The sequence below is a fragment of the Sitophilus oryzae genome, unplaced genomic scaffold (assembly GCF_002938485.1).
Source record: "Sitophilus oryzae breed Bouriz unplaced genomic scaffold, Soryzae_2.0 scaffold_172_pilon_pilon, whole genome shotgun sequence".
NCBI lineage: Eukaryota > Metazoa > Arthropoda > Insecta > Coleoptera > Curculionidae > Sitophilus > Sitophilus oryzae.
The window spans coordinates 10,001,681-10,021,563 of NW_022146424.1; the positions used below are offsets into that span (position 1 = coordinate 10,001,681).

At 32.6% G+C, this 19,883-nt stretch overlaps 1 protein-coding gene across 1 annotated transcript; it reads right to left on the minus strand.

The window, feature by feature from the left end:
- Positions 1-233: 233 nt before the first annotated feature.
- On the minus strand, positions 234-19,361 carry LOC115881468 (synaptobrevin-1-like). Its single transcript, XM_030898949.1, has 5 exons — positions 19,268-19,361; positions 16,477-16,676; positions 13,619-13,698; positions 13,406-13,457; positions 234-2,929 (listed from the first exon to the last, which is right to left on the minus strand). Coding segments are annotated over exons 1-5 (447 nt in total). The 5' UTR covers positions 19,270-19,361; the 3' UTR covers positions 234-2,816.
- Between the last annotated feature and the right edge of the window lie 522 nt (positions 19,362-19,883).

A 19,883-nucleotide genomic window follows, 5' to 3' on the forward strand; every position in this document is an offset into this window, starting at 1 on the left:
CTACGTGAGGAATCTCCCTCCGAGAAATGGCACATGTTTTTTTGTAATTTCTGATGATGATTGTTCATCTGTCAGCAAAAAGCCGGAGTCTCATGCATCCGAAATCCGATGACACGACGATCCGACGGTGCTCCTATTGGTCGAAATATTTTGACACCAATTTTTATCCGATATTTTTAACTAATCGTCCGACGTCGTATAAAGTTAAATTTTGTTTAACTTTTGTACGATATCGTGTGTTTTTTAACCTCACTTTTTTTGAAAACATTGATTTTTATAAACAAGTTTAGTGGGAAGGGGGCAATTTCGGGATATTTGGCGAGGAAGTTATTTTTATAAGTGTTTCTCCAATAATACATGTAATAATGTTGATACTGTTGATAGGAAATGACAGGTCTAAATGCCAAAACTGTCAAATTTCGGAACGAACTTTCGGATGTATGTGACAGGCTTTTTTTATTTCACAGGTTAACTTCAAATTTCGGGTGTCGTACCATCGGATTTCGAATGCATGAGACTCTGGCTTAAAAAGTACACCAAACCAAAGCCTTTTGATCATTTTACTTTATGGTTATTTGCGTCTGATTTATTAAAAAAGGAAAAAATATTTTCTTTAACCCTTTAAAATATTTGCATTTATTTATTCAAAGAAAAGAGTTTTTCGCAAAAATTTACATTAAATTTATTTGATAAAATTACCTCTACTTTTACAAAATAACAATATTAAAAACATACCTATACACTGCCTACCACCGTATATCTACAAGAAACTTCATTGGAAAATCGCACTTCTCTACAAACCAGAACGTACATTAGCCAATAGAATTTCTCCAACCTGTCCAGCCATTTCTTAAGTACATATTAGTTTAAAATCTAGACGCAAGTCAACGTAGGATTTAAATATTTTTATAATCTTCGATATTATTTATGTATCAAACGTTAACCATTATTGGTTTTGCTAAAGGGTTTCAAACATATGTATTTGAAGGGGTTAATTAGACTACCAAAAACTGTCTAGCGTTATTATTAAGAAGTATTTTTCTAACTAAAAGAAAATATATTTTTGTGACTGAGAGATTGACTCTTGGTCCTTTGTTATTCTTGAGCCAAAAAATATTCTATTTAAAATACCGTATGATTGAATTAAAACGACGCCAGCGATGGCTATGAAATGAAATTATATGGGAAATGTCATCGATTGTCATTTCATAGTTATCGCTGACGTCGTATTTATTCGATCATACGGTGCCTCACTAAAGTAAGTGAAATCAAATTTTTACCTGACTGTTAAATCAGGTCAACAGAAATCTTGTAGCTAAACCTATCAAAGACCTACGTTTGAACTTCCAAAACCAATTTGTAGTAAATTTAAATAACGCGCCATTGGAATTCTAAACGGAGCGAACAATAAATGCTTCTCGTTGCTTATGCGTTTGTTTCGTAGCACAGTATGCATCAAACAAGAAAATTATACAAGATAGAGCGTATCTGTCTTTTATCTGGGAAGAGAATTTGAACAATGTTGAAGCAACTTACTCGTATTGGAAAGAAAAAGTAAAAACTCACACACACCCTCTCATGTATCATTGTAAAAGTCAGGGAACTGTAGCCTTGGTATTTTTAAACAAATTTTCCTAGAAAGCAACATCTAAATAACCAGTAGTTAAATGGTTAAGATTTTTTTTAAATGCCCCTGAAATAGTTAACTATAGAGTTATAATTAAATAGTAAGAGACCAAGTTCATTTTAATTCTCATTTAATAGTGTCTTTCATAACGCGTTAAGATATGAGGCCCATGTTATATTAATACATGTATATTCTGTTTATTCAGGAAAATATTTTTACATATTTTTGAGCAATAAAAGTGAGAGTCTTATACAATAAAAATTATACTGCCATAATAACTTTAAACAGTATCTGTGAAGTATAATAATCAACTGCTTGTTTAAATAACATTTTTCGAAAACTAATGAGAACGGCGTCGCAGTAAGCGCTGAAATGACATTTCAGATCATCAATCTATATCGCTGAACTTCGGAAAGTATCAATGATAGTATTCAAAGTTTATCATCGATTTCCAACACCGAAGACCCGTAGCTCGGCAGACAGACCAAAGAGTTTTTCTAGGTCTGTGTTTTTGCAAACAGAATTCGTTTGGTGGAAACGGCACTCAAATATCCAGTGAGTGTTATTTTTTAATATAAACAGGGTATATATAATAGCAAATATTGTACATTTATGCAGCATAATATAATTTTAATTATTATACAGGTATTTATAGTTAACACTATTTATACAAAAGTCACAACGATAATATACAATAAGAGAGCTAACCAAAAATACCCCACCAAATTATTTAATTTGCTTGATGATTTACTAACTTTTTTTAAGTATTTAAAAGAAAAATAAAAGAGGCTTTTTAATACAATCTAATAAAAGTAAAACTTTGAAGTTGATTTTAAATGGGAATTAAAGAGATTTGGTTGAAACTGATTACATCACAGGATTTATCTCACCCGTAAGAATCATTAAGTTATTTTGCCTAAAAGTGAATGTATCACGTTTTGTCTGACTGCTCCTCATTTAACTAGCCATAGACATAGCTGAACCTAAAGAATATCAATTCTACGCTTACCCTGGCGTCATATAAATTAGACCACATGATATTTTTAGAGACAAAAAAAGATAAATTGATGACTTTCATTTTGACATATGAGAGGGTGATCGCTCCTATTTGTTCCTCTCTTGTCGAGAACCTATCGTTATTGTATTAAAGCCTTGAGAACGGCTCCGCCAGAAGAATGCCGTGGAACGATTAGCCCGTCTGCGGTTTGGCGCTCTCTTGGGGGGCGGGGGCCGCCGCCTGCGGGGCGACCACTACTGCGGGGGCCACGGGGGCGGCGGGCGGGTTGTCTGGCATGAATTTCACTGAAAAAAGATAGCAGGTATAATAATCTAAGACTAAAAACTGTATGAAAATCTACCGCGTGACAGTAAAATCGTTTTAAATCTAAATTTTATGGTTTGTTGCCGGCGGTTGTTAACAACGGCGTTAAAGACGGCTGGAAAATGACAATAATATCGATAATAATTTTGGCGAGGTCGAGCACTAGACGTCATTTATTTGGTCCGTACTCTTCTTTATTTTTTAATTAGCTAGGTAAGAATAAGCAGTTTATAAAAGTTTCCTGCTTTTTAATAAGCAGTAAGCTTATATATAAAGCTTATTGCCAGTTGGCCTTAAAAATGTTGTAATTTATTTTTACACTGATTAAAAATATTTTTTTTTAAATGGGGTAGTCTTTTTAATCTTTATATTATTAGTGTATGAAGAGTAAGGAGAATTATCTTCAGACCATCATATCCTATAGTGTTTTTCGATGCTGAGCACGAATCCGCTATCAGAATTACGCCATCACATCTGTTTTTTTTTGTATCCTCAAAAACTTGGTGAAAATCCGTAAAAATTCAGAAAAATGAAGTAGGAAAAAATAAAAAAAAATCGTGTATAACACTATAACCTCATGTAAATGGGACTGATAAACTCAAAACACCCATAAGAATTGAGCTAGCATGTCTCATAATTTTTCTAACCTTAAAACCAAACCAAAAACCTACCACCAAGTCTTGATTTTCGAAAATCGCTCGGATCATAAACAAAATCGGTATAGAGTTTTTTTGGGTCGCTGATCATATATCTGACGTGAGATTGGCAGAATTCAAAATGGCGGATCCAATATGGCCGATGCGAATTTCAAAAAAGGCACGGACAAAAGTTTGTATATGGGTGTTTTTTGGCTCGCTGATCATGAATCTGACGTCGGATTCGCAAAATTCAAAATGGCGGATCAAATAATGTCGACCTCAAGTATAGCCTACCATGTAGGCGAGGGGCCGATTCGAATCGGACCCACACCGTTCTTGAGGTCGGCCTTATAGGATCCGCCATCTTGAATTTTGCCAATCCGACGTCAGATTCATGATGAGCGACCCAAAAAAACACTGTTCCGATAATTTCCAAGATCAGCACAATAAATTTATATACCTCAAATACCAGAGGTTTCGAGTTTATAAATGTTTATTATATTGACAAGTATAATATTTAAAAATAAAAGCTTCTTTATCATAATTAATGGATATACGATACACGTTCTTTTAAATAAGATTTTATCAATCTTTTTATGTCACGACATCGTGATTGCTTCTCAATATATGTTTAGTAGATATGTATGTCTTATATTAGATATCTAAATATTTATAATACCGGGTGCGTCTCAAAAGTGGCTCACCCTTATAACTTTTTTATTTTTTCAGATAAAACAAACGAGATTTCGTTTGATGTTAGTATTGTTGAGGTTTGTGGGATCTTTTGTGGAAAATAGACGCTATAGTTTAGGAAAAACTTTATATTGATCAACTTGACAGAAAAACCTTTTACATTATTAAATGCGCATAATTTTCTAAACAAGACATAATTATTCTCATAACCTCTAAATTATATCTCAGCTGATTAGCCACAGAATACATAGAGTATAGAGTAATAATAACATAGAGTATCATTCTTATCACACCCCCTCAATTTAAAGTTTTATATATAAATTAAATTGCCCAAAACATTAATATAAAAAAAATCTTAAATTTATTTAGCTAAAATGCCATTTCGAAAATTAACAAATTTTTCTTTTGAAAGAGATTTTGTAAACATATCGGCATAATTCTGAGATGAGCTAACATATTTGATTGTAAATACCTTTTTCAAACATAAATCTTTTATAAAGTGGTATTTTATTTCAATATGTTTGCCCCTCTTGGAATTTTCGAAATTTTTCATAGTAGCTATCGCACTAAGATTGTCACACTTCAAAAACACTTCCTGATAATTGCCAAACTCGATCAAAAGTCCTTTAAGATTCACAAGCTCTTGCGCTGCTACAGCTGCTGCTACATATTCGGCCTCCATTGAACTGATAGCCACACAAGTCTGTTTTCGGGAAAACCATGCAATGGGGTTGTCATTATGGAAAGCTATGAAACCACTTACACTTTTTCTTGTTATTCGGTCTCCACCCCAGTCTGCATCACACATGCCTACAAGACCTGTATTTGACTTCTTCAAAGTAAGCCCATAGTTTTTGGTACTATTAAGATAGCGTAACACCCTCTTGCCTGCATTCCATGCACTTGTTGTCGGTTTGTCCAAGTATCTGCTCAATAGTGAGACACTTTGGCAAATGTCAGGTCTCGTTGTTATTGAAATGTACATTAAACTGCAAATAAGTCTTCGGTATGGTACATTTTGTAATATTTCTTCTTCTTCAGAGATATGGAAATTTACTTCCATGGGTGTTGCTATGGGTTTTGTTTGTTCCATTTCAAATTCTTTTAAAAGTTTTTCGATCATTTTTGTCTGGTGGACCTTAATATAATTTTCTTTAAATTCAAATTGCATTCCTAAAAATGATTGGATTTTTGTCATTTTTTTTACCTGAAATACATTGTAAAGATTTTGAATTAGTGTATCAACTTGTTCGTTTGTTCCCATTATGAGTGCATCGTCTACGTATAAAACTAGGTAGATATTTTCTTTTAGATACAAACAATAATCGTAGTTTGACCTTATAAACCCTAAATTCGTCATTATATCGTTAAATTTTATATTCCAGCATTTGGGTGAATTTCTTAAACCATATAGTGCCCTTTTTAATTTGAAAAATTTAAAATTGCTCACCAATCCTTCAGGCTTTTTGATGTAAACATCAGTATCAATTTCTCCATTGAGAAATGCTGTTGGCACATCTATTTGCTCAACTAAGTAGTTTCGTTCAACTGCAATGGATAGCATGAGCCTTATGGTAGAAATTCTACATACTGGAGCATAATCAAATTCTTCTCCATTATATGGAACTTGAAATCCCTTAGCCACTAATCTGGACTTCTTCGTGCCATCTTCCTTCTGCTTAAATATCCATCTTGTATCTATTGGTTTCACATTTTCTGGTAAAACATAAACTTCAGACCAAGTTTCTAGATTTATGTGTGAACTTAATTCTTTCTGTATAGATTCTTTCCATTCATCTTGTAGATTGGCTTCTTGAAACGTTCTTGGTTCTGTACTTGTTGCTGTAAGCAAACAGTAAGCAACATGCATGTCATAATCTGTCAAATAGCCTGGTCTTTTTGTTGTTCTTCCAGTTCTGGTAGTTGTTGTTTCTGGCACTTCTATTTCATTGTTAGGTTCATTTCCTGAATCTTGAAATTCATCTCCTGAACTGTTTGATAAAGTCTCATTTGGGTCAATGTTCTGGTCATTTTCTTGTAAATTTTCATTTTCTTTATCTTGTTCTGAAAAACTAATAGTTTTCTGGTTTGTTTCTTGCTTTTTATTATTATTTCTTTCTTTAAATTCCATTACTGATTCATCAAATCTAACATCTCTGGATTTTATTAGTCTCTGTTCATCTGGTGACCATAAATTGTATCCACCACCGCAATAGCCTACCATTACCACTGTCTTTGCTCTAGGATCCAGTTTGTTACCTTTTGGTAATTTGGTATACCAGGATCTGCACCCAAAAACTCTGAGTTTGCTTAGATCATTCCTATTATTCCAGATTTGAGAAGGTGTCATTCCTCTTTGTAATGCTTTTGTAGGGAGTCTGTTTAGCTCATAAACAGAGCATTTTAGAGCTTCACACCAGAGTGTTTTAGGTATTGCTGATTCTATGATTTTTGTTCTAATCTTGTCTAATAAAGTCCGATTCATTCGTTCAGCTGTTCCATTTTCTTGTGGTGTATGGGGCATAGTATATTCCAAAGCTATTCCTTTGTTCATGCAAAATACCTTAAAAGTATTCGATACAAATTCACCTCCATTATCTGCTCTTATAGCTTTAACTTTTACTTCTTTTTGTGTCTCAACTTCCTCAATAAAGTTTTTAATGTTCTGTTCAGCTTCATTCTTAGTCTTCAGTGTCTTTACTATGGTAAAATGTGAGTAATCATCAATGATTGTCTGAAAATATCTGGAACCATCATATGCAGTTGGATTAAAAGGACCACATATGTCTGTATGGATTAGTTCTCCTATTTTTGTTGTCCTTTTTACACTGTTTTTAAAAGAACACCTTACCCCTTTTGCTTCCATACATGTAGAGCATATTTTCTTTTCAGTTGGTAACCCAAGCTGTATTAACGCATCATTTCCTGGATGTCCAAGACGTCTATGCCACAATCCTTGCTCTTGTACTGTGACATTACACTGTTCTTGATCTTTTACCTCATCTAATTGTAGCAGGTACAACCCATTCTTCATTTCACATTTCAAAGAAAAACTTTCTCCTTTTATTGTTGTTTTATCTCTTTCTACTACTATAGTGTACCCTTTTGATGTCAATTTTGACGCTGATAATAAATTATGTTTTAAGTTTTTAACAATTAATGCTTCAATCGATATTTTCTGCCTTTGACATTGTGTCTTCAATGTTCCAATTTTGTTCGCTTGCAACTTTTCACCATTTGCAATATGTATTATTACTGGTCTATCTAGTTTTCTGATATTTACCATATATTTCTCGAGTTCTTCCTTTAAAAAGTGGTTACTAGCACCGGAATCAAGAACCATTGTTATTTTACCATCTGTTTCTAAACATAGGTTTGCTGCATAAAGTTGTACTTCACCTTCTGTTTCCTCTGTCATATGTGCTTGCCTGTCTTCTCTCTCATTTTGCCTGTAGTTGCGACCACCACCTCTATATGATCTTCCACTTCTCGCTCTTCTATTATATCCTCTAATATAAACACCTCTACCACGCCATGATTCACCTCTGTCTTTATTTTTAGGACATGATGATTGCCAATGTGATTGGCTTCCACATCTGAAGCAACCTGCTGAGGCTTTAAAACTACTTAAATCTTCAGATTTCGCTTTTATTTTCAGTTCTTCATCTAAAAGTCGTGACTTAACAAAATCAAACTTTACATTTTCTATAGTTTCTAAAGCTGTAACTACTGAGTTATACCTTTCAGGCAAAGATAATAGTAAATGGCATACCTTGTCGCTGTCATTCAATACTGTCTTGTGTTCTTTAAGGTCCCGTACAATGGTGTCAAATTTTAAAAATAAATCTTCCATGTTTTCACACTGTTCATTTTTCAGATTAATTAATCTGCGCCAAACTGCTAATTTAGTCAAAGAAGTTGTTCTTGTAAACACACTCTTCAAAGCTTCAATCTGTGTCTTTGCAGTCTCGCAATCTTTCACAATATCAAGGTGTTTATCTGATAACCCTGTGACAATAATTGCCTGTGCTTTGGCATCTTCCTTTTGAAAATTAGCCTTTACTGTAGCTGATTCTGTCGTTTCAGGTGGGTCATTCTCAAGTGCTTCTACACATCCTTCTTTTCTACATATCATCTTTATTCTAAACAACCAGTTGTTAAAATTATTGGCTTCTAAAATCGGTACAGCTAGTGAGCCCATTTTACTGTCAGTTGACCTTAACTTGAACTTCAATTTTCTTTAGCTGACTGCAGCGGAACTTTTTCTTACTTTTTCCAACTATTTATCTTAAACATCTGGGCCCATAACCTGTTATGTTTGTGGGATCTTTGTGGAAAATAGACGCTATAGTTTAGGAAAAACTTTATATTGATCAACTTGACAGAAAAACCTTTTACATTATTAAATGCGCATAATTTTCTAAACAAGACATAATTATTCTCATAACCTCTAAATTATATCTCAGCTGATTAGCCACAGAATACATAGAGTATAGAGTAATAATAACATAGAGTATCATTCTTATCAAGTATATGACATAAATTGGGATTGATTGACGCATTCAATTGTTTTTGGTCACTTCCTGTTTCACCGGAAATGACTACAACTGTTGATTTTTAAATGGCACCCCCGGTGTATTTTTACTTTATTCGATAGAAAATGATATTCTGAATAGAATGACGTATCATATGTCAACTTTTGACATTCTCGCTTAATAAAAAATTGTATTTTAAATTTCAATCTAGAGTGCGATGGCTATGTTAAAAACACTAAATCTTATTCAAGAAGCCTTGGAAAAATAGATTTGATCGTCTAATGTTTTTAGTGTCTTGTCCTGACCGGTTAAAAAATGTCCAAATAGTATTTTTAATCATATCTCAATTTTTTCAAATGGAACGAGGATGGCTCTTTAGCATATTTGGAAAAAGCATTTTTTTACAAATAATTTGATACCACACACTAGGTATTTCGAGTCAAAATTTCGTTACGAACCGCAAGTTATAATTTCAAGTAAAACATATGGGAAAATGTCAAAAGTTGACATATGATATATCATTCTATTCAGAGTGTTATTTTCTATCGAATAAAGTAAAAAAATACTGAGGCCATTTATAATTAAAAGTTGTGGTCATTTCCGGTGAAACAGAAAGTGACCGAAAACAATTGAATACGTCAATCAATTCTAATTTATGTTATATACTAACACACCAAATCCCCTTCTTTTAACTGAAAAAATAAAAAAGTTATATGGGTGAGCCCCTTTTGAGACGCACCCGATATATCAAATAATTAAATTAAATAATAATAAAAAAGTAATTACGTTAGTTGGAAATGTATTTGACTCTTTTTAAGTATATTCAATATATAGTTGTCCAACTAGAGAATCCATGACAGTGACAGTTGTGTTTCTCATTTTAATTCACAGGTAAATTGTAGTTTCTGTCTTTTTTTATATCGTCTGTCGAAATCTTACCTAGCTGAATTTCTCTTGATTTAAAAAAATGACTCGTTTGGACTTTCTTTTTGATTAAAACTTCAATATAGCAACATACCTATCCATATAAGATATATCTCAAGTATAAATTAGTATTTCATGTTTAATCAATGAAATAAAAAAATCTACAGTTTGTTTTCTGTATTATAGTATAAATTGTATGTTTTAATATATTATTAGCAGGTGTATCTCTGTCTGTCAATCTATGTGTAGGAAAATGTATGTAACGGATGTTAAAAGTTTTATGATGCAAGCAAAAAAGAAATGTGTCCAGGGATGGATCTGTAACAAATTGTTATATTGTTGTTTTACATAAGAAATATATTTGTTAACTGTATAATTTTCTACGTAATAGTAAATTCTACAATTATAATACTGGCTCTTAGTCCAATAATAATTGATTTATTTAACTGTTGCATGCCGTACATAACATACGTAACAAAATATTTTTTAACTCTACCCATCCCTGAATGTGTTTACCAAACATACGCCGAAAAAACATTTAATTTTTTTCAGCAATGTTTGGCTTTTAAAATGAGTAAACTGGTAAAGTGCATGCTGAAATTAGTATAGAAATTGTAAGATTATAGGAAACATTTACCTTCGGTATCCTTGTCAGAATTCCTGTAGCTATATTGTTATTATTTTAGTAATAAGAATAATTTTAAAGAATTTTTTAGAATAAGTATGCCAATTAATTCAAGTAGTACTATTAAAATTCAGGCAAAACAGTCGTTTGCACTGCAAAAAGCGTAAAATATGACATGCTAGCATAAGCTGAGATAAAATTTATTTGAACATCGTTTATAACTCGTCAGTAGTTGATCTCATTTTAATTTTTCTGTAAAAAAGCAAAATATGCATATAGCAAACTCAAAACAATTTTCAATACACGTCACTGGTTACAAATGTAGATATTTTTTGACAGTGTTGACAGATAGTCAAAATATGAAAATAATTTTATACAAAATGTAATTAATTGTGTTAACTGTTGATGAAACGCATTGAAAATTGGATTTTACTCTTGAATTTATGACGTCGAATTTCAAATATTGTGATCAATAAATACAATTAAAAAGATTAAGTATATTTCACCTAAAATAGTTGTAAAACATATCATTATTTATCTTAGTATTTTTTGACCACAAGTGAGCACATAAATTTGCAATCAGGATGAATTTCAAAAATTTATTTTATTCTAGTTTAATTCTATGATACAATGTTGCCACCATCTATTATAGTAGCAACATAATATAAACAAGCTAAAAAACTAATATAACCGTATATACTCATCAAAAAAGAAGCATAATTATGCATATAGATGTTCCATATTTATTATTGCTATTTCTTTCAAATTTTCTTACATTTTCAAATTCGAAAACCTAACATGCTCATATCAGAATAAAAACAAAATCACTGACATAAAATTTGAAAGCATGCAAATGATACACGATGTTTAGTGTGTTTTAGTCAAAATTATTTTATATGAAATGTTAGTGGGACTAGTTTTTTTACCACCATTTTGACTGAAATACACCGTAGGTAATTTAAGTTTCTTTAAAAACCATTAGTTTTCTAGATTTTCAAAATCACATCTTTTATATTTGTAAATTTTTATAGAGTGCGTATCATAGAATAGCGAATTGTGTAATTTATCCAATTCCAAAAATACGATCACAACTGAAACTTAATAAACTCTTGCATTAGATGAAACTTACATTTTACACAAATTAATTTAATTAAAGTATCTGTCTGTTCAGCAAAAAGATATACAATTTTGACAGACAACATTTAAATGTTGACAGAAAAACAATTTACTAATTAAACTTGTAGACAATTATTGTCATTGTCACACACTGGATGTTGCCTGTCAAATTTTTCTTTGATACTAATTGAAGGCGTTGGATACTCTGTATATAAAAAAAATTACATTTAAAAAACAGGTGAATCGTAGTTTATCAAATGATGTATTTATTTTCAGCGTGGCTGTTTATAGTTTTTACCACAGAACTAAAAAACAGTAGTTTTTAAAGAAATTAATAAATAAAGGAACCTCTGTATGAGCCCACTATGTTTACAATCCATAACTATGCTAACAGAGATTATTTATGTTTAATATAATTATTTTTAAATAATAAAATGGGATATGAAATGGCAGAGTGATGGATATAAACACAGAAAATAAAAAGGGGTGATGCACACAATGGATTTAATTATGGAAGGATTTCTACAGACAGAAAGACAGACAGAAAAGCTATATGAGAAGTCGACTCAAAATCGTTTGTAGGTTAGTTTTGAGTTGACCTGTATATAGCCAGGAATATACACCAAATTAAATAAAAAGACACATAAGAGAAGGGAAATGAAGTTACCGATTTGTTGGCTCGTTTGCGCTAATGACAGTTACATGAAGTTCACTGGGGAAGAAACATTACCATGATTAGTTTTGTTCGAAAGTTTTTAAGTTCATCCAGTTACAAAGATCCAATAAAAATTAGTACCATTGTAAATAAGTATTTTTTTATTATTGAGTTAGGGTCAAATTAAGAAAAAAAATAATTTGCTTGCCATTTTATATTGATAAAACAGAAATACTAGATAATACCGTAAGATCATAGTTTTTTATAATCAAGCAGGCTTTTACTTTGACAGTTAAGACGTTTCTAATTTGCCATAAGCTTTAAATAAAAAGTTTAAAGAGGTGGGATCTCTGAGGTCAAAATATACTACCTCTAAAAATATTTGCACTTAAGACCCACCCTGTATAACTGCAATTTGATAATCAGTTATGAAATTCACTTAAAATTAACTAATTGCATATTTTTCAAATTGTCAAAAATAATTAGGATATGTCAATTTGACTTAAGTGTTTCAGTAGCGTACGTACCTTATATCTTTGCAGTTAAATAATTATTTTAACTTCTCTATTTTTATTACAAATACAAATATATTTATATAACAATTTTAATAACTAATGAGATTTATTGACAACGTAAAAGAGAACCAACAAATTATTGAGTCTACCCCACATTACATTTTTACAGGTTTTAAATAAAATTAGAACAGCACTGATAAACCGAAATTTAAGTCAGCCTCGGCCATACAAATCTCCCATAGCGTTCCACCTTATTTTGTTGATGCATTCCTTCCTTAATCTGTTTATTCAAAGAATCAATTTTATGCAGATTTATGTACGATAAAAATGTTTTATTTTTACCTTGACAGTTAAAAATCCTATAATTTGCCGTAAGAATTGTTTATCTCTCTTCATACAGTAATGCCCCCTGGATCATTAATTTTTTGATCATACCTATTGTGTGTCACTTCTTTCAATAATAATAGGTATCTTTATTAGATCTTTGTTTTTATTTCTTTAAATTCCTGTTTCTAGATAATATAGTTGTAATTTTTTTATTAACCAGTTAATATATTTTTTTTTAATTCTTTTAATAATTTCTTTGATTTTTATTATATCTATATAAATATGTAATATGATAATGAGAAATGAATAAAACTTTTCAATTCCATTTATTGTAATATATTAATGAAATATTATAAATGATAATTTATATTTTATGGATTTATTTTCTTATACCTGAACAGAAATTAACTAAATCAAAATTTTACTTACTGATAATAATGATTAAAATCACCAAACCAATGACTCCCATTATGATCATCATCTATAAGATAGAAAAAAATAAAATAGTATTAGAAAAATTATGCGTATTAATATATATTAAAAGAAATCTGACGTGCGCATTATGTTGCTTTTCAATCAGCTATGGTAAAACTAGTAAACTAAATTCTAATTTAGTTGAAAACATGACATTTTTTACTTTACCTTTAAATTTTGCAGCCAAAATTTTCGTTTTAGTTTTCCTGCTTGTTGTTCAAACTGGGAAGCTCCTTGTTGCAGGGCATCTGAAAGATATAAAAATTAGGAAACGTCTTTTTGTTGTGGCTATTATTGTGGCATTTATTATCTTATGTGGCTATTAGCCGTAAATCAGTCAGACTGCTTTAGTTTGACTAAAACTTGAGAACCCTTCGTAACATTCAGCCTCGCTGTCGATGACTTCGACCTGTCTTGTGACCTTGATTATTTAGGAACTATACTGGCTGGAAGAACTCTCTTAAACAGGATTGGAGAAGAACAACGTTTTGCTCAGCAGGTAAAAGACCATACCCATAACGTGGTGTATTGATACTTCCAAAACCAAAGCAGGGACAGAGGTAGGAGTATTTGACCCCAAAACTAAATACTTCGAACCAATGGGTACTTACCCCAGCATCATTCAAGCAGAAATCTACGCTATCGACAGATGCGTGCAACTTATCTTAGATAGGAACCATCGGAAACAGGAAATAGCCATCTTATCCGATAGTAAAGCAGCACTAAAAGCGATCAACTCACCAACCATCAATTCGAACTTGGTTAAAGAATGCATAGAGAAGCTGAACAAATAAGGGAAAAATGTAAAGTCCTCCTACTCTGGGTGCTAGCTCACCAAAGGATAGAAGGCAATAAAAAAGCAAACGATCTAGCTACAAAAGGAGCGAACACTCCATTAACTGAACCGTTCTGCTTTCCAATGGTCTCAGACACTCTAAGAAATTTCTCAGGACTTACGACCGCGATCAAAGATTTTCCTTGATTTAAGCGAGAACAATCTTCGGATTGTCAAGGGGTTTTTAACAGGACACTGTCTCCTCAATGAGCGCCTCAGTAGATTGAAGGTAAGAAACATCACTCCACTAACTGGACCACTTGGGAACCGTTCTGCTTCCCAAGTGGAAACCAACTTAAAGCGGAACTTAAGAACCAGGAAGACTCCTTTCTCCTCAATAAACACGTCAGTAGATTGAAGCTAGGAAACAATTGCAAATGCAGATTCTGTGAGGAAAATGGGGAAACACCAGAACACCTCATCACTGAGTGCGCCGAGACGACAACCACAAACCATAAACTTTTGCCATAAACTTTTGTACGACTGATATCGGAGACGGAGAACTAGTCTCTGTGAAGCCGTCTCAGATACTAGCTTCTGTCAAAGCCTTGAAACTGTATGATGAGTTACAACTCGGTATAACTCAAGAAAGGGGGTCATACAATAAATTTGTAAGGTCGCGGTGATTAATCCCCCTCCCAAACATACTACATTCTAAACAGAGATGGAAGTAAGATCCGACCGAGATCTCAGTCTCGGTCTCGGTTACAGTCATTCTCGGCCGAGATCTCGGTCTCGTTTTCGGCATAAAAAGGCAGAGATTATCGGCCACAGCCGAAACTGCTCACGATCGTCAAATTGTCTTATTTTTGAGTGTATTCCGCCTATCGATGCGTGGATGAATGAAATGCTCGTCCGAAGTAGAAAAAAAAGGATGGATCATATATCCGTATATGATCTGATCGAATCACGAAGGGGATTTCCCGGACAGCTGAAGAATCGCCTTCGTATTTCTATGCGTAAACAATGAACGAAAAGTTAGATGTCTTATGAATGTAAGTTATAAATTTAACAGAATAAAACCAGCAATTTATACATTTCTAGTCTGCACCACCAACAAGCGTTTCTCTCAAACAACTATTTAGAAAGAATATAATGAAACACTGCATAATTTGAAAGGCCTATAACATTAACTAAACTTAAAAATACTAATAAAATAACTTTTTTAACCTATAATATAGACTAAAAAAGTAATTTTATTAGTATTACTAATTTTATAGTATTAAATCCCAATAAACAGTTTCTGCATGGTAATAATAACATTTTTATTACATTATTATCAGATTTTTTTTTCATATAATAAGCTATTGAATAAATATTGCATCGTGTCTCGGTCTCGTTCTCGGTCGAGAATTTCTTTTTCTCTCGGCCGAGACTAAAAATCCAGGTTCGGTCGGACCTTAGATGGAAGTGACAGTTTAGGATGATTTTTTTTCCAGACGAAAAATATCAGTGAATGCAAAGAAAAGGGGGATAGGACAATGACTAAAAAATCCATGGACATGTAACGCCCATATACGGGCTGCAGCAGAGTTTGTTACGTTAGACGCCATCACTTTGAGCCTACGGATGAGTCACCACCTCGTCAACAACGACAATTTTAGCGATTTTCAATAATTTGTTGTTTGTAGTGAACTTTGTATAAACTTTATTACAATGATGATGTGTTCAGCTTTCAAGAGTAAAAGCCGCAACGATAAGAAAGAGACAGGAGTTGCGTTTCATAAGTAAATAAACAGTCCACTCCACCTTTTTAGCGTTTTCTTATTGAATTTGGTAATTATTTTTCTGATACTATATGTACTTGATATGTGCTATACGTCGATACTAGTTTTGTACCTTTTGTTAACATTTTAATACGTTTTTTTCGTATTTAATCAGTATAATACCACCGCCTACACCATAGGCGTAGTCAAAACATTTATCAAAAATATAAATATCCCTTCAAGCAGCTAAGTTAAGAAAAATATATGGCCACGGCACTGTTTGGAGCCATGGTAACAATTTGGTCTCGGGTGGTATATGTCCTTGTATTCTTTAGTCATTGGGATAGGATATTCAGATCATCAATAGAAAAGATAGAACCTACGCGACAAGTTACTATTAGATCTAGAAGTCAAGGTTGACATTAAGAAAAATGACAGACAATCCACTCCAATATAAGAAAGAAAAATAAGGGATTTATTCTTACCCGCTCTGTCATCGAGCTCTGATAATTTCTGATCCCTTTCCAGTACTTTTTCCACGTTGGTCTTCATGATGTCGACGACTTCGTCGACCTGCGCCTGCGTCTGCTGCAGTCTTTTCTGTGCGGCGATCTGTTGTGGCGTCCGTGGACCCCCCACGATGCCATCATCGCCACCGCCCGCGCCTAAAGTGTCGCCCGCAGACCTAAAACCGACAAAAATATAAACATAATGCTTAATGTATTAAAATATGGTTAAAAAAAGTGAGTCACTCCTATAAGTTTTTATATTACTTCAGAGAAAAAACGGTGGTATGTTGACGTATTCAGTTATTTTCTGTCACTTCCTGTTCCACCGGAAATGACTACAACTTTTGATTTTCAAATAGTACCCTCGGTATTTTTTACTTTATTCCATAGGAAATGACATTCTGAATAGAGTGACATAGGTCAACCTTTGATATTTTCGTTTAAAAATAGCTTTTAAAATTTCAATATGGAGTGTCATGTTACATGGCTGTCATTATAACAGCAACTGAGAATTATTCTTAAACACCAAGTATGTGGTACCAAATTATTTGTAAAATGCTTATTCTAAATATGCTAATGAGGAAATGAGCTACCCTCATTCCATTTGAAAAAATTGAGATATGATTAAATATTCAATTTAGGCCCTTTTTAAGGTTGATTCTCACTATACTTTCCATATCAGCTCCCTTCCGTTTCCTTTCCGTTTACATAAAATACCATATCATGTAAATGAATAGGACAATGCACACTATCCGTTCCGTTTCCCTTCCATTCCATATCTTTTCCTTCCATACATTTTTTTAGCGGACGGAGTGAAGCGTATCGGAAACATCGTTGTCACGTTCTTACATTTGTACCAGCTCTGTTAACATTTTGCTGATATTTATTATTTATTTATTCTTTCGCCTCTTAATTAAATCTATTACCTTTTTCAAAAGATACAAATTTTTAAAATAAAATTTTCGGAACGGAAGGTTACGTATAGCGTCAATACAATAAAAAAATACGGAACGAATATGGAATGGATATGGAATGGAAACGGAAGGTATATTGAGAATCAACCTTTAACCGGCCAGGAAAAATCACAAATTAAAAAAATAAACACACAATAAATTGTCACAAAACATTAGACAATGATATGTATGTCAAAAGTTGACGTATGATATGTCATTCTATTCAGAATGTAATTTTCTTTCAAATAAATTAATCATCTGCATATAGAAGAAAAAAATTGTCTTTCATCAATGCGATACACTTCAACACACTAAAATTAATGAGTTACAATTTGATCTGCTAGTCCAGCCCTCTTATTCAGCAGATTTACCTCCCAGGGACTTCTATATTTACACCTCAAGCTGAAAGTTGCGTTCTGCGGACAAAGCTTATCTTCAAGCAGGAGGTCATCACCTTTGTAACCAACTATTTTGTTGACAAAGGATCTAACTAATATTTATACGGATTAATGAGGTGGAATTACCTTTAGAAGAAGACTATGTAGAAATATAAAAATCAATTTTCAAATAAAGATGATAAATATGAAGTAGGTAGTATTTTTACAATACCTCTGGAATATTTAAATTCTTATCATAATTTACCAATACATGTTGATCATTTCTTTAAAAAAATTTGAATAAGCCTTTCAAATAATCTGTCAACTACTGTTTACTATATAACGCAAGTTTTCATACATAAAAAGTGTATTTTTTCTTTAATTACAATAATTATAAAAATTATAATATTTTAAATTTCCAAAACATAATGCCGTTATGGTAAAAAAAGGCGTCTATTGGCTAGGAAATGACGATCGATGATATATCCCATAATAATTTACACATAAACTGACAGCAATCTTCATTTCATAGCCATCGATGACGCCGTTTTTTTCAATCATAGGGTAAATACTTTTATTTAAAGATATATTTTAATGTCGAATTAATATAAATAAACTTTTTTTATGGTCTTGTTATATTTTTAACTTAATATTTTTATACATATACATCTACAATATTTTAGGATAAATGTATTGTAAAAAGTCTTTTCATAACTTATGAAGATATGATCGTAACTTTAAAAGAAAAATACGCTACCAGATATTGTAAAATTAAAAACTCAACTAAAATACATACAATGTGACATTTAAAATCGTAAAATCACACATTCGATGGTTTAAAAAATGTATCGAGGCGGGGGACACATCAAATGCGCAAGCGCTCACTGCAAAAACATTTCAAAATCAATTTTCTTCCAATCCATCACGAAAAACAAATACCTAATTATATTTGAGACATATCTGATTATTTTCTACACATCAGTGTATTTTTCGAATTAATCAGTTATTTTTCCTATTATTTCTACTTACTCTTTCAGATTATTAATTTATTTAAATAAATTTTGCACTGATTTTATATTAAACTTACAATAGTTTGAGAAAATGGGTTTTATTTGGTCGGAAATTGCGATATTTTCAATGCGATTCCTTTCAAATACTTTCAATCGATAAAGATAACTCCCACGTAAACTGATTAAATTACGAAAAAAAAAGAGAATAAACTGATTTTATACACTTCCAAAAACATATTTACACTAATATAATTAATTTTTCATCCCAGAAACTCGAATACGGTGTCACGGCACAGAAATAAATGCACCCTGGATAGACCGCCCTAAAATTATTCACCCCCGCATCGGAATACGAGTTTTTAAGGGATGATCATTCCCAACACCGTTAGAAATGTCGGAATTGTACACTAATACGTTAGTTACTCACATGGTACAATTCTAAAGGTGAAAATTGGGATCGCGATACCGCTGAAAAACAGTCGAAATGGGGACACGGTCGCTCTTTTCGGCCAAAACAGCGATAGGAAGTAGGCAGTGGAATATCGACGTGGGTGACGTCACGCTGGCGTTTCGCGCAGCCGCTCTGCGCCGCTGTCGCGCACGGTATAGGTCAGTTTCCATTAATAAAGAGGCGGCAGGCGGGAATTTGAACGCGGAAACGTCGAGGGGAGCTTTGGTTTTCGTATACCGTGTGATCGAATGAAAACTATGTCATAATAGGTGTAGCAAAAACATAAACTGTATAAAATACTATAATTAGTACGTCGAACGATGCAGGAAAAGATATTTCGACGTACACGTATCGTACGATCGTACTGATTCGTACGATCAATATCCCACTTTGAGAGAAGCGAAAACTTGGACGGATCGCCTTATAAAAGCTCCGTTATGCAAAGTCCTTGGAATAAAATAGTATAAAAATAAATACAAAAACATAATTTGTTCTTCTAGACAGTACAGATGTGCTATACCGGATTGGCATTTCTGCTCTTGGGTGCCGATTCTTGTGTGTACGAAGAGTACGATCAATATGATCAGTACTG

What these genes read in the sequence shown, in the direction of transcription:
- LOC115881468 (XM_030898949.1), bottom strand. An exon ending in AGAGCTCGATGACAGAGCGG is followed by an intron (nt 13,699 to 16,476) that starts GTAAGAATAAAT and finishes TATATCTTTCAG; the next exon opens with ATGCCCTGCAACAAGGAGCT. An exon ending in TTTGGCTGCAAAATTTAAAG is followed by an intron (nt 13,458 to 13,618) that starts GTAAAGTAAAAA and finishes TCTATCTTATAG; the next exon opens with ATGATGATCATAATGGGAGT.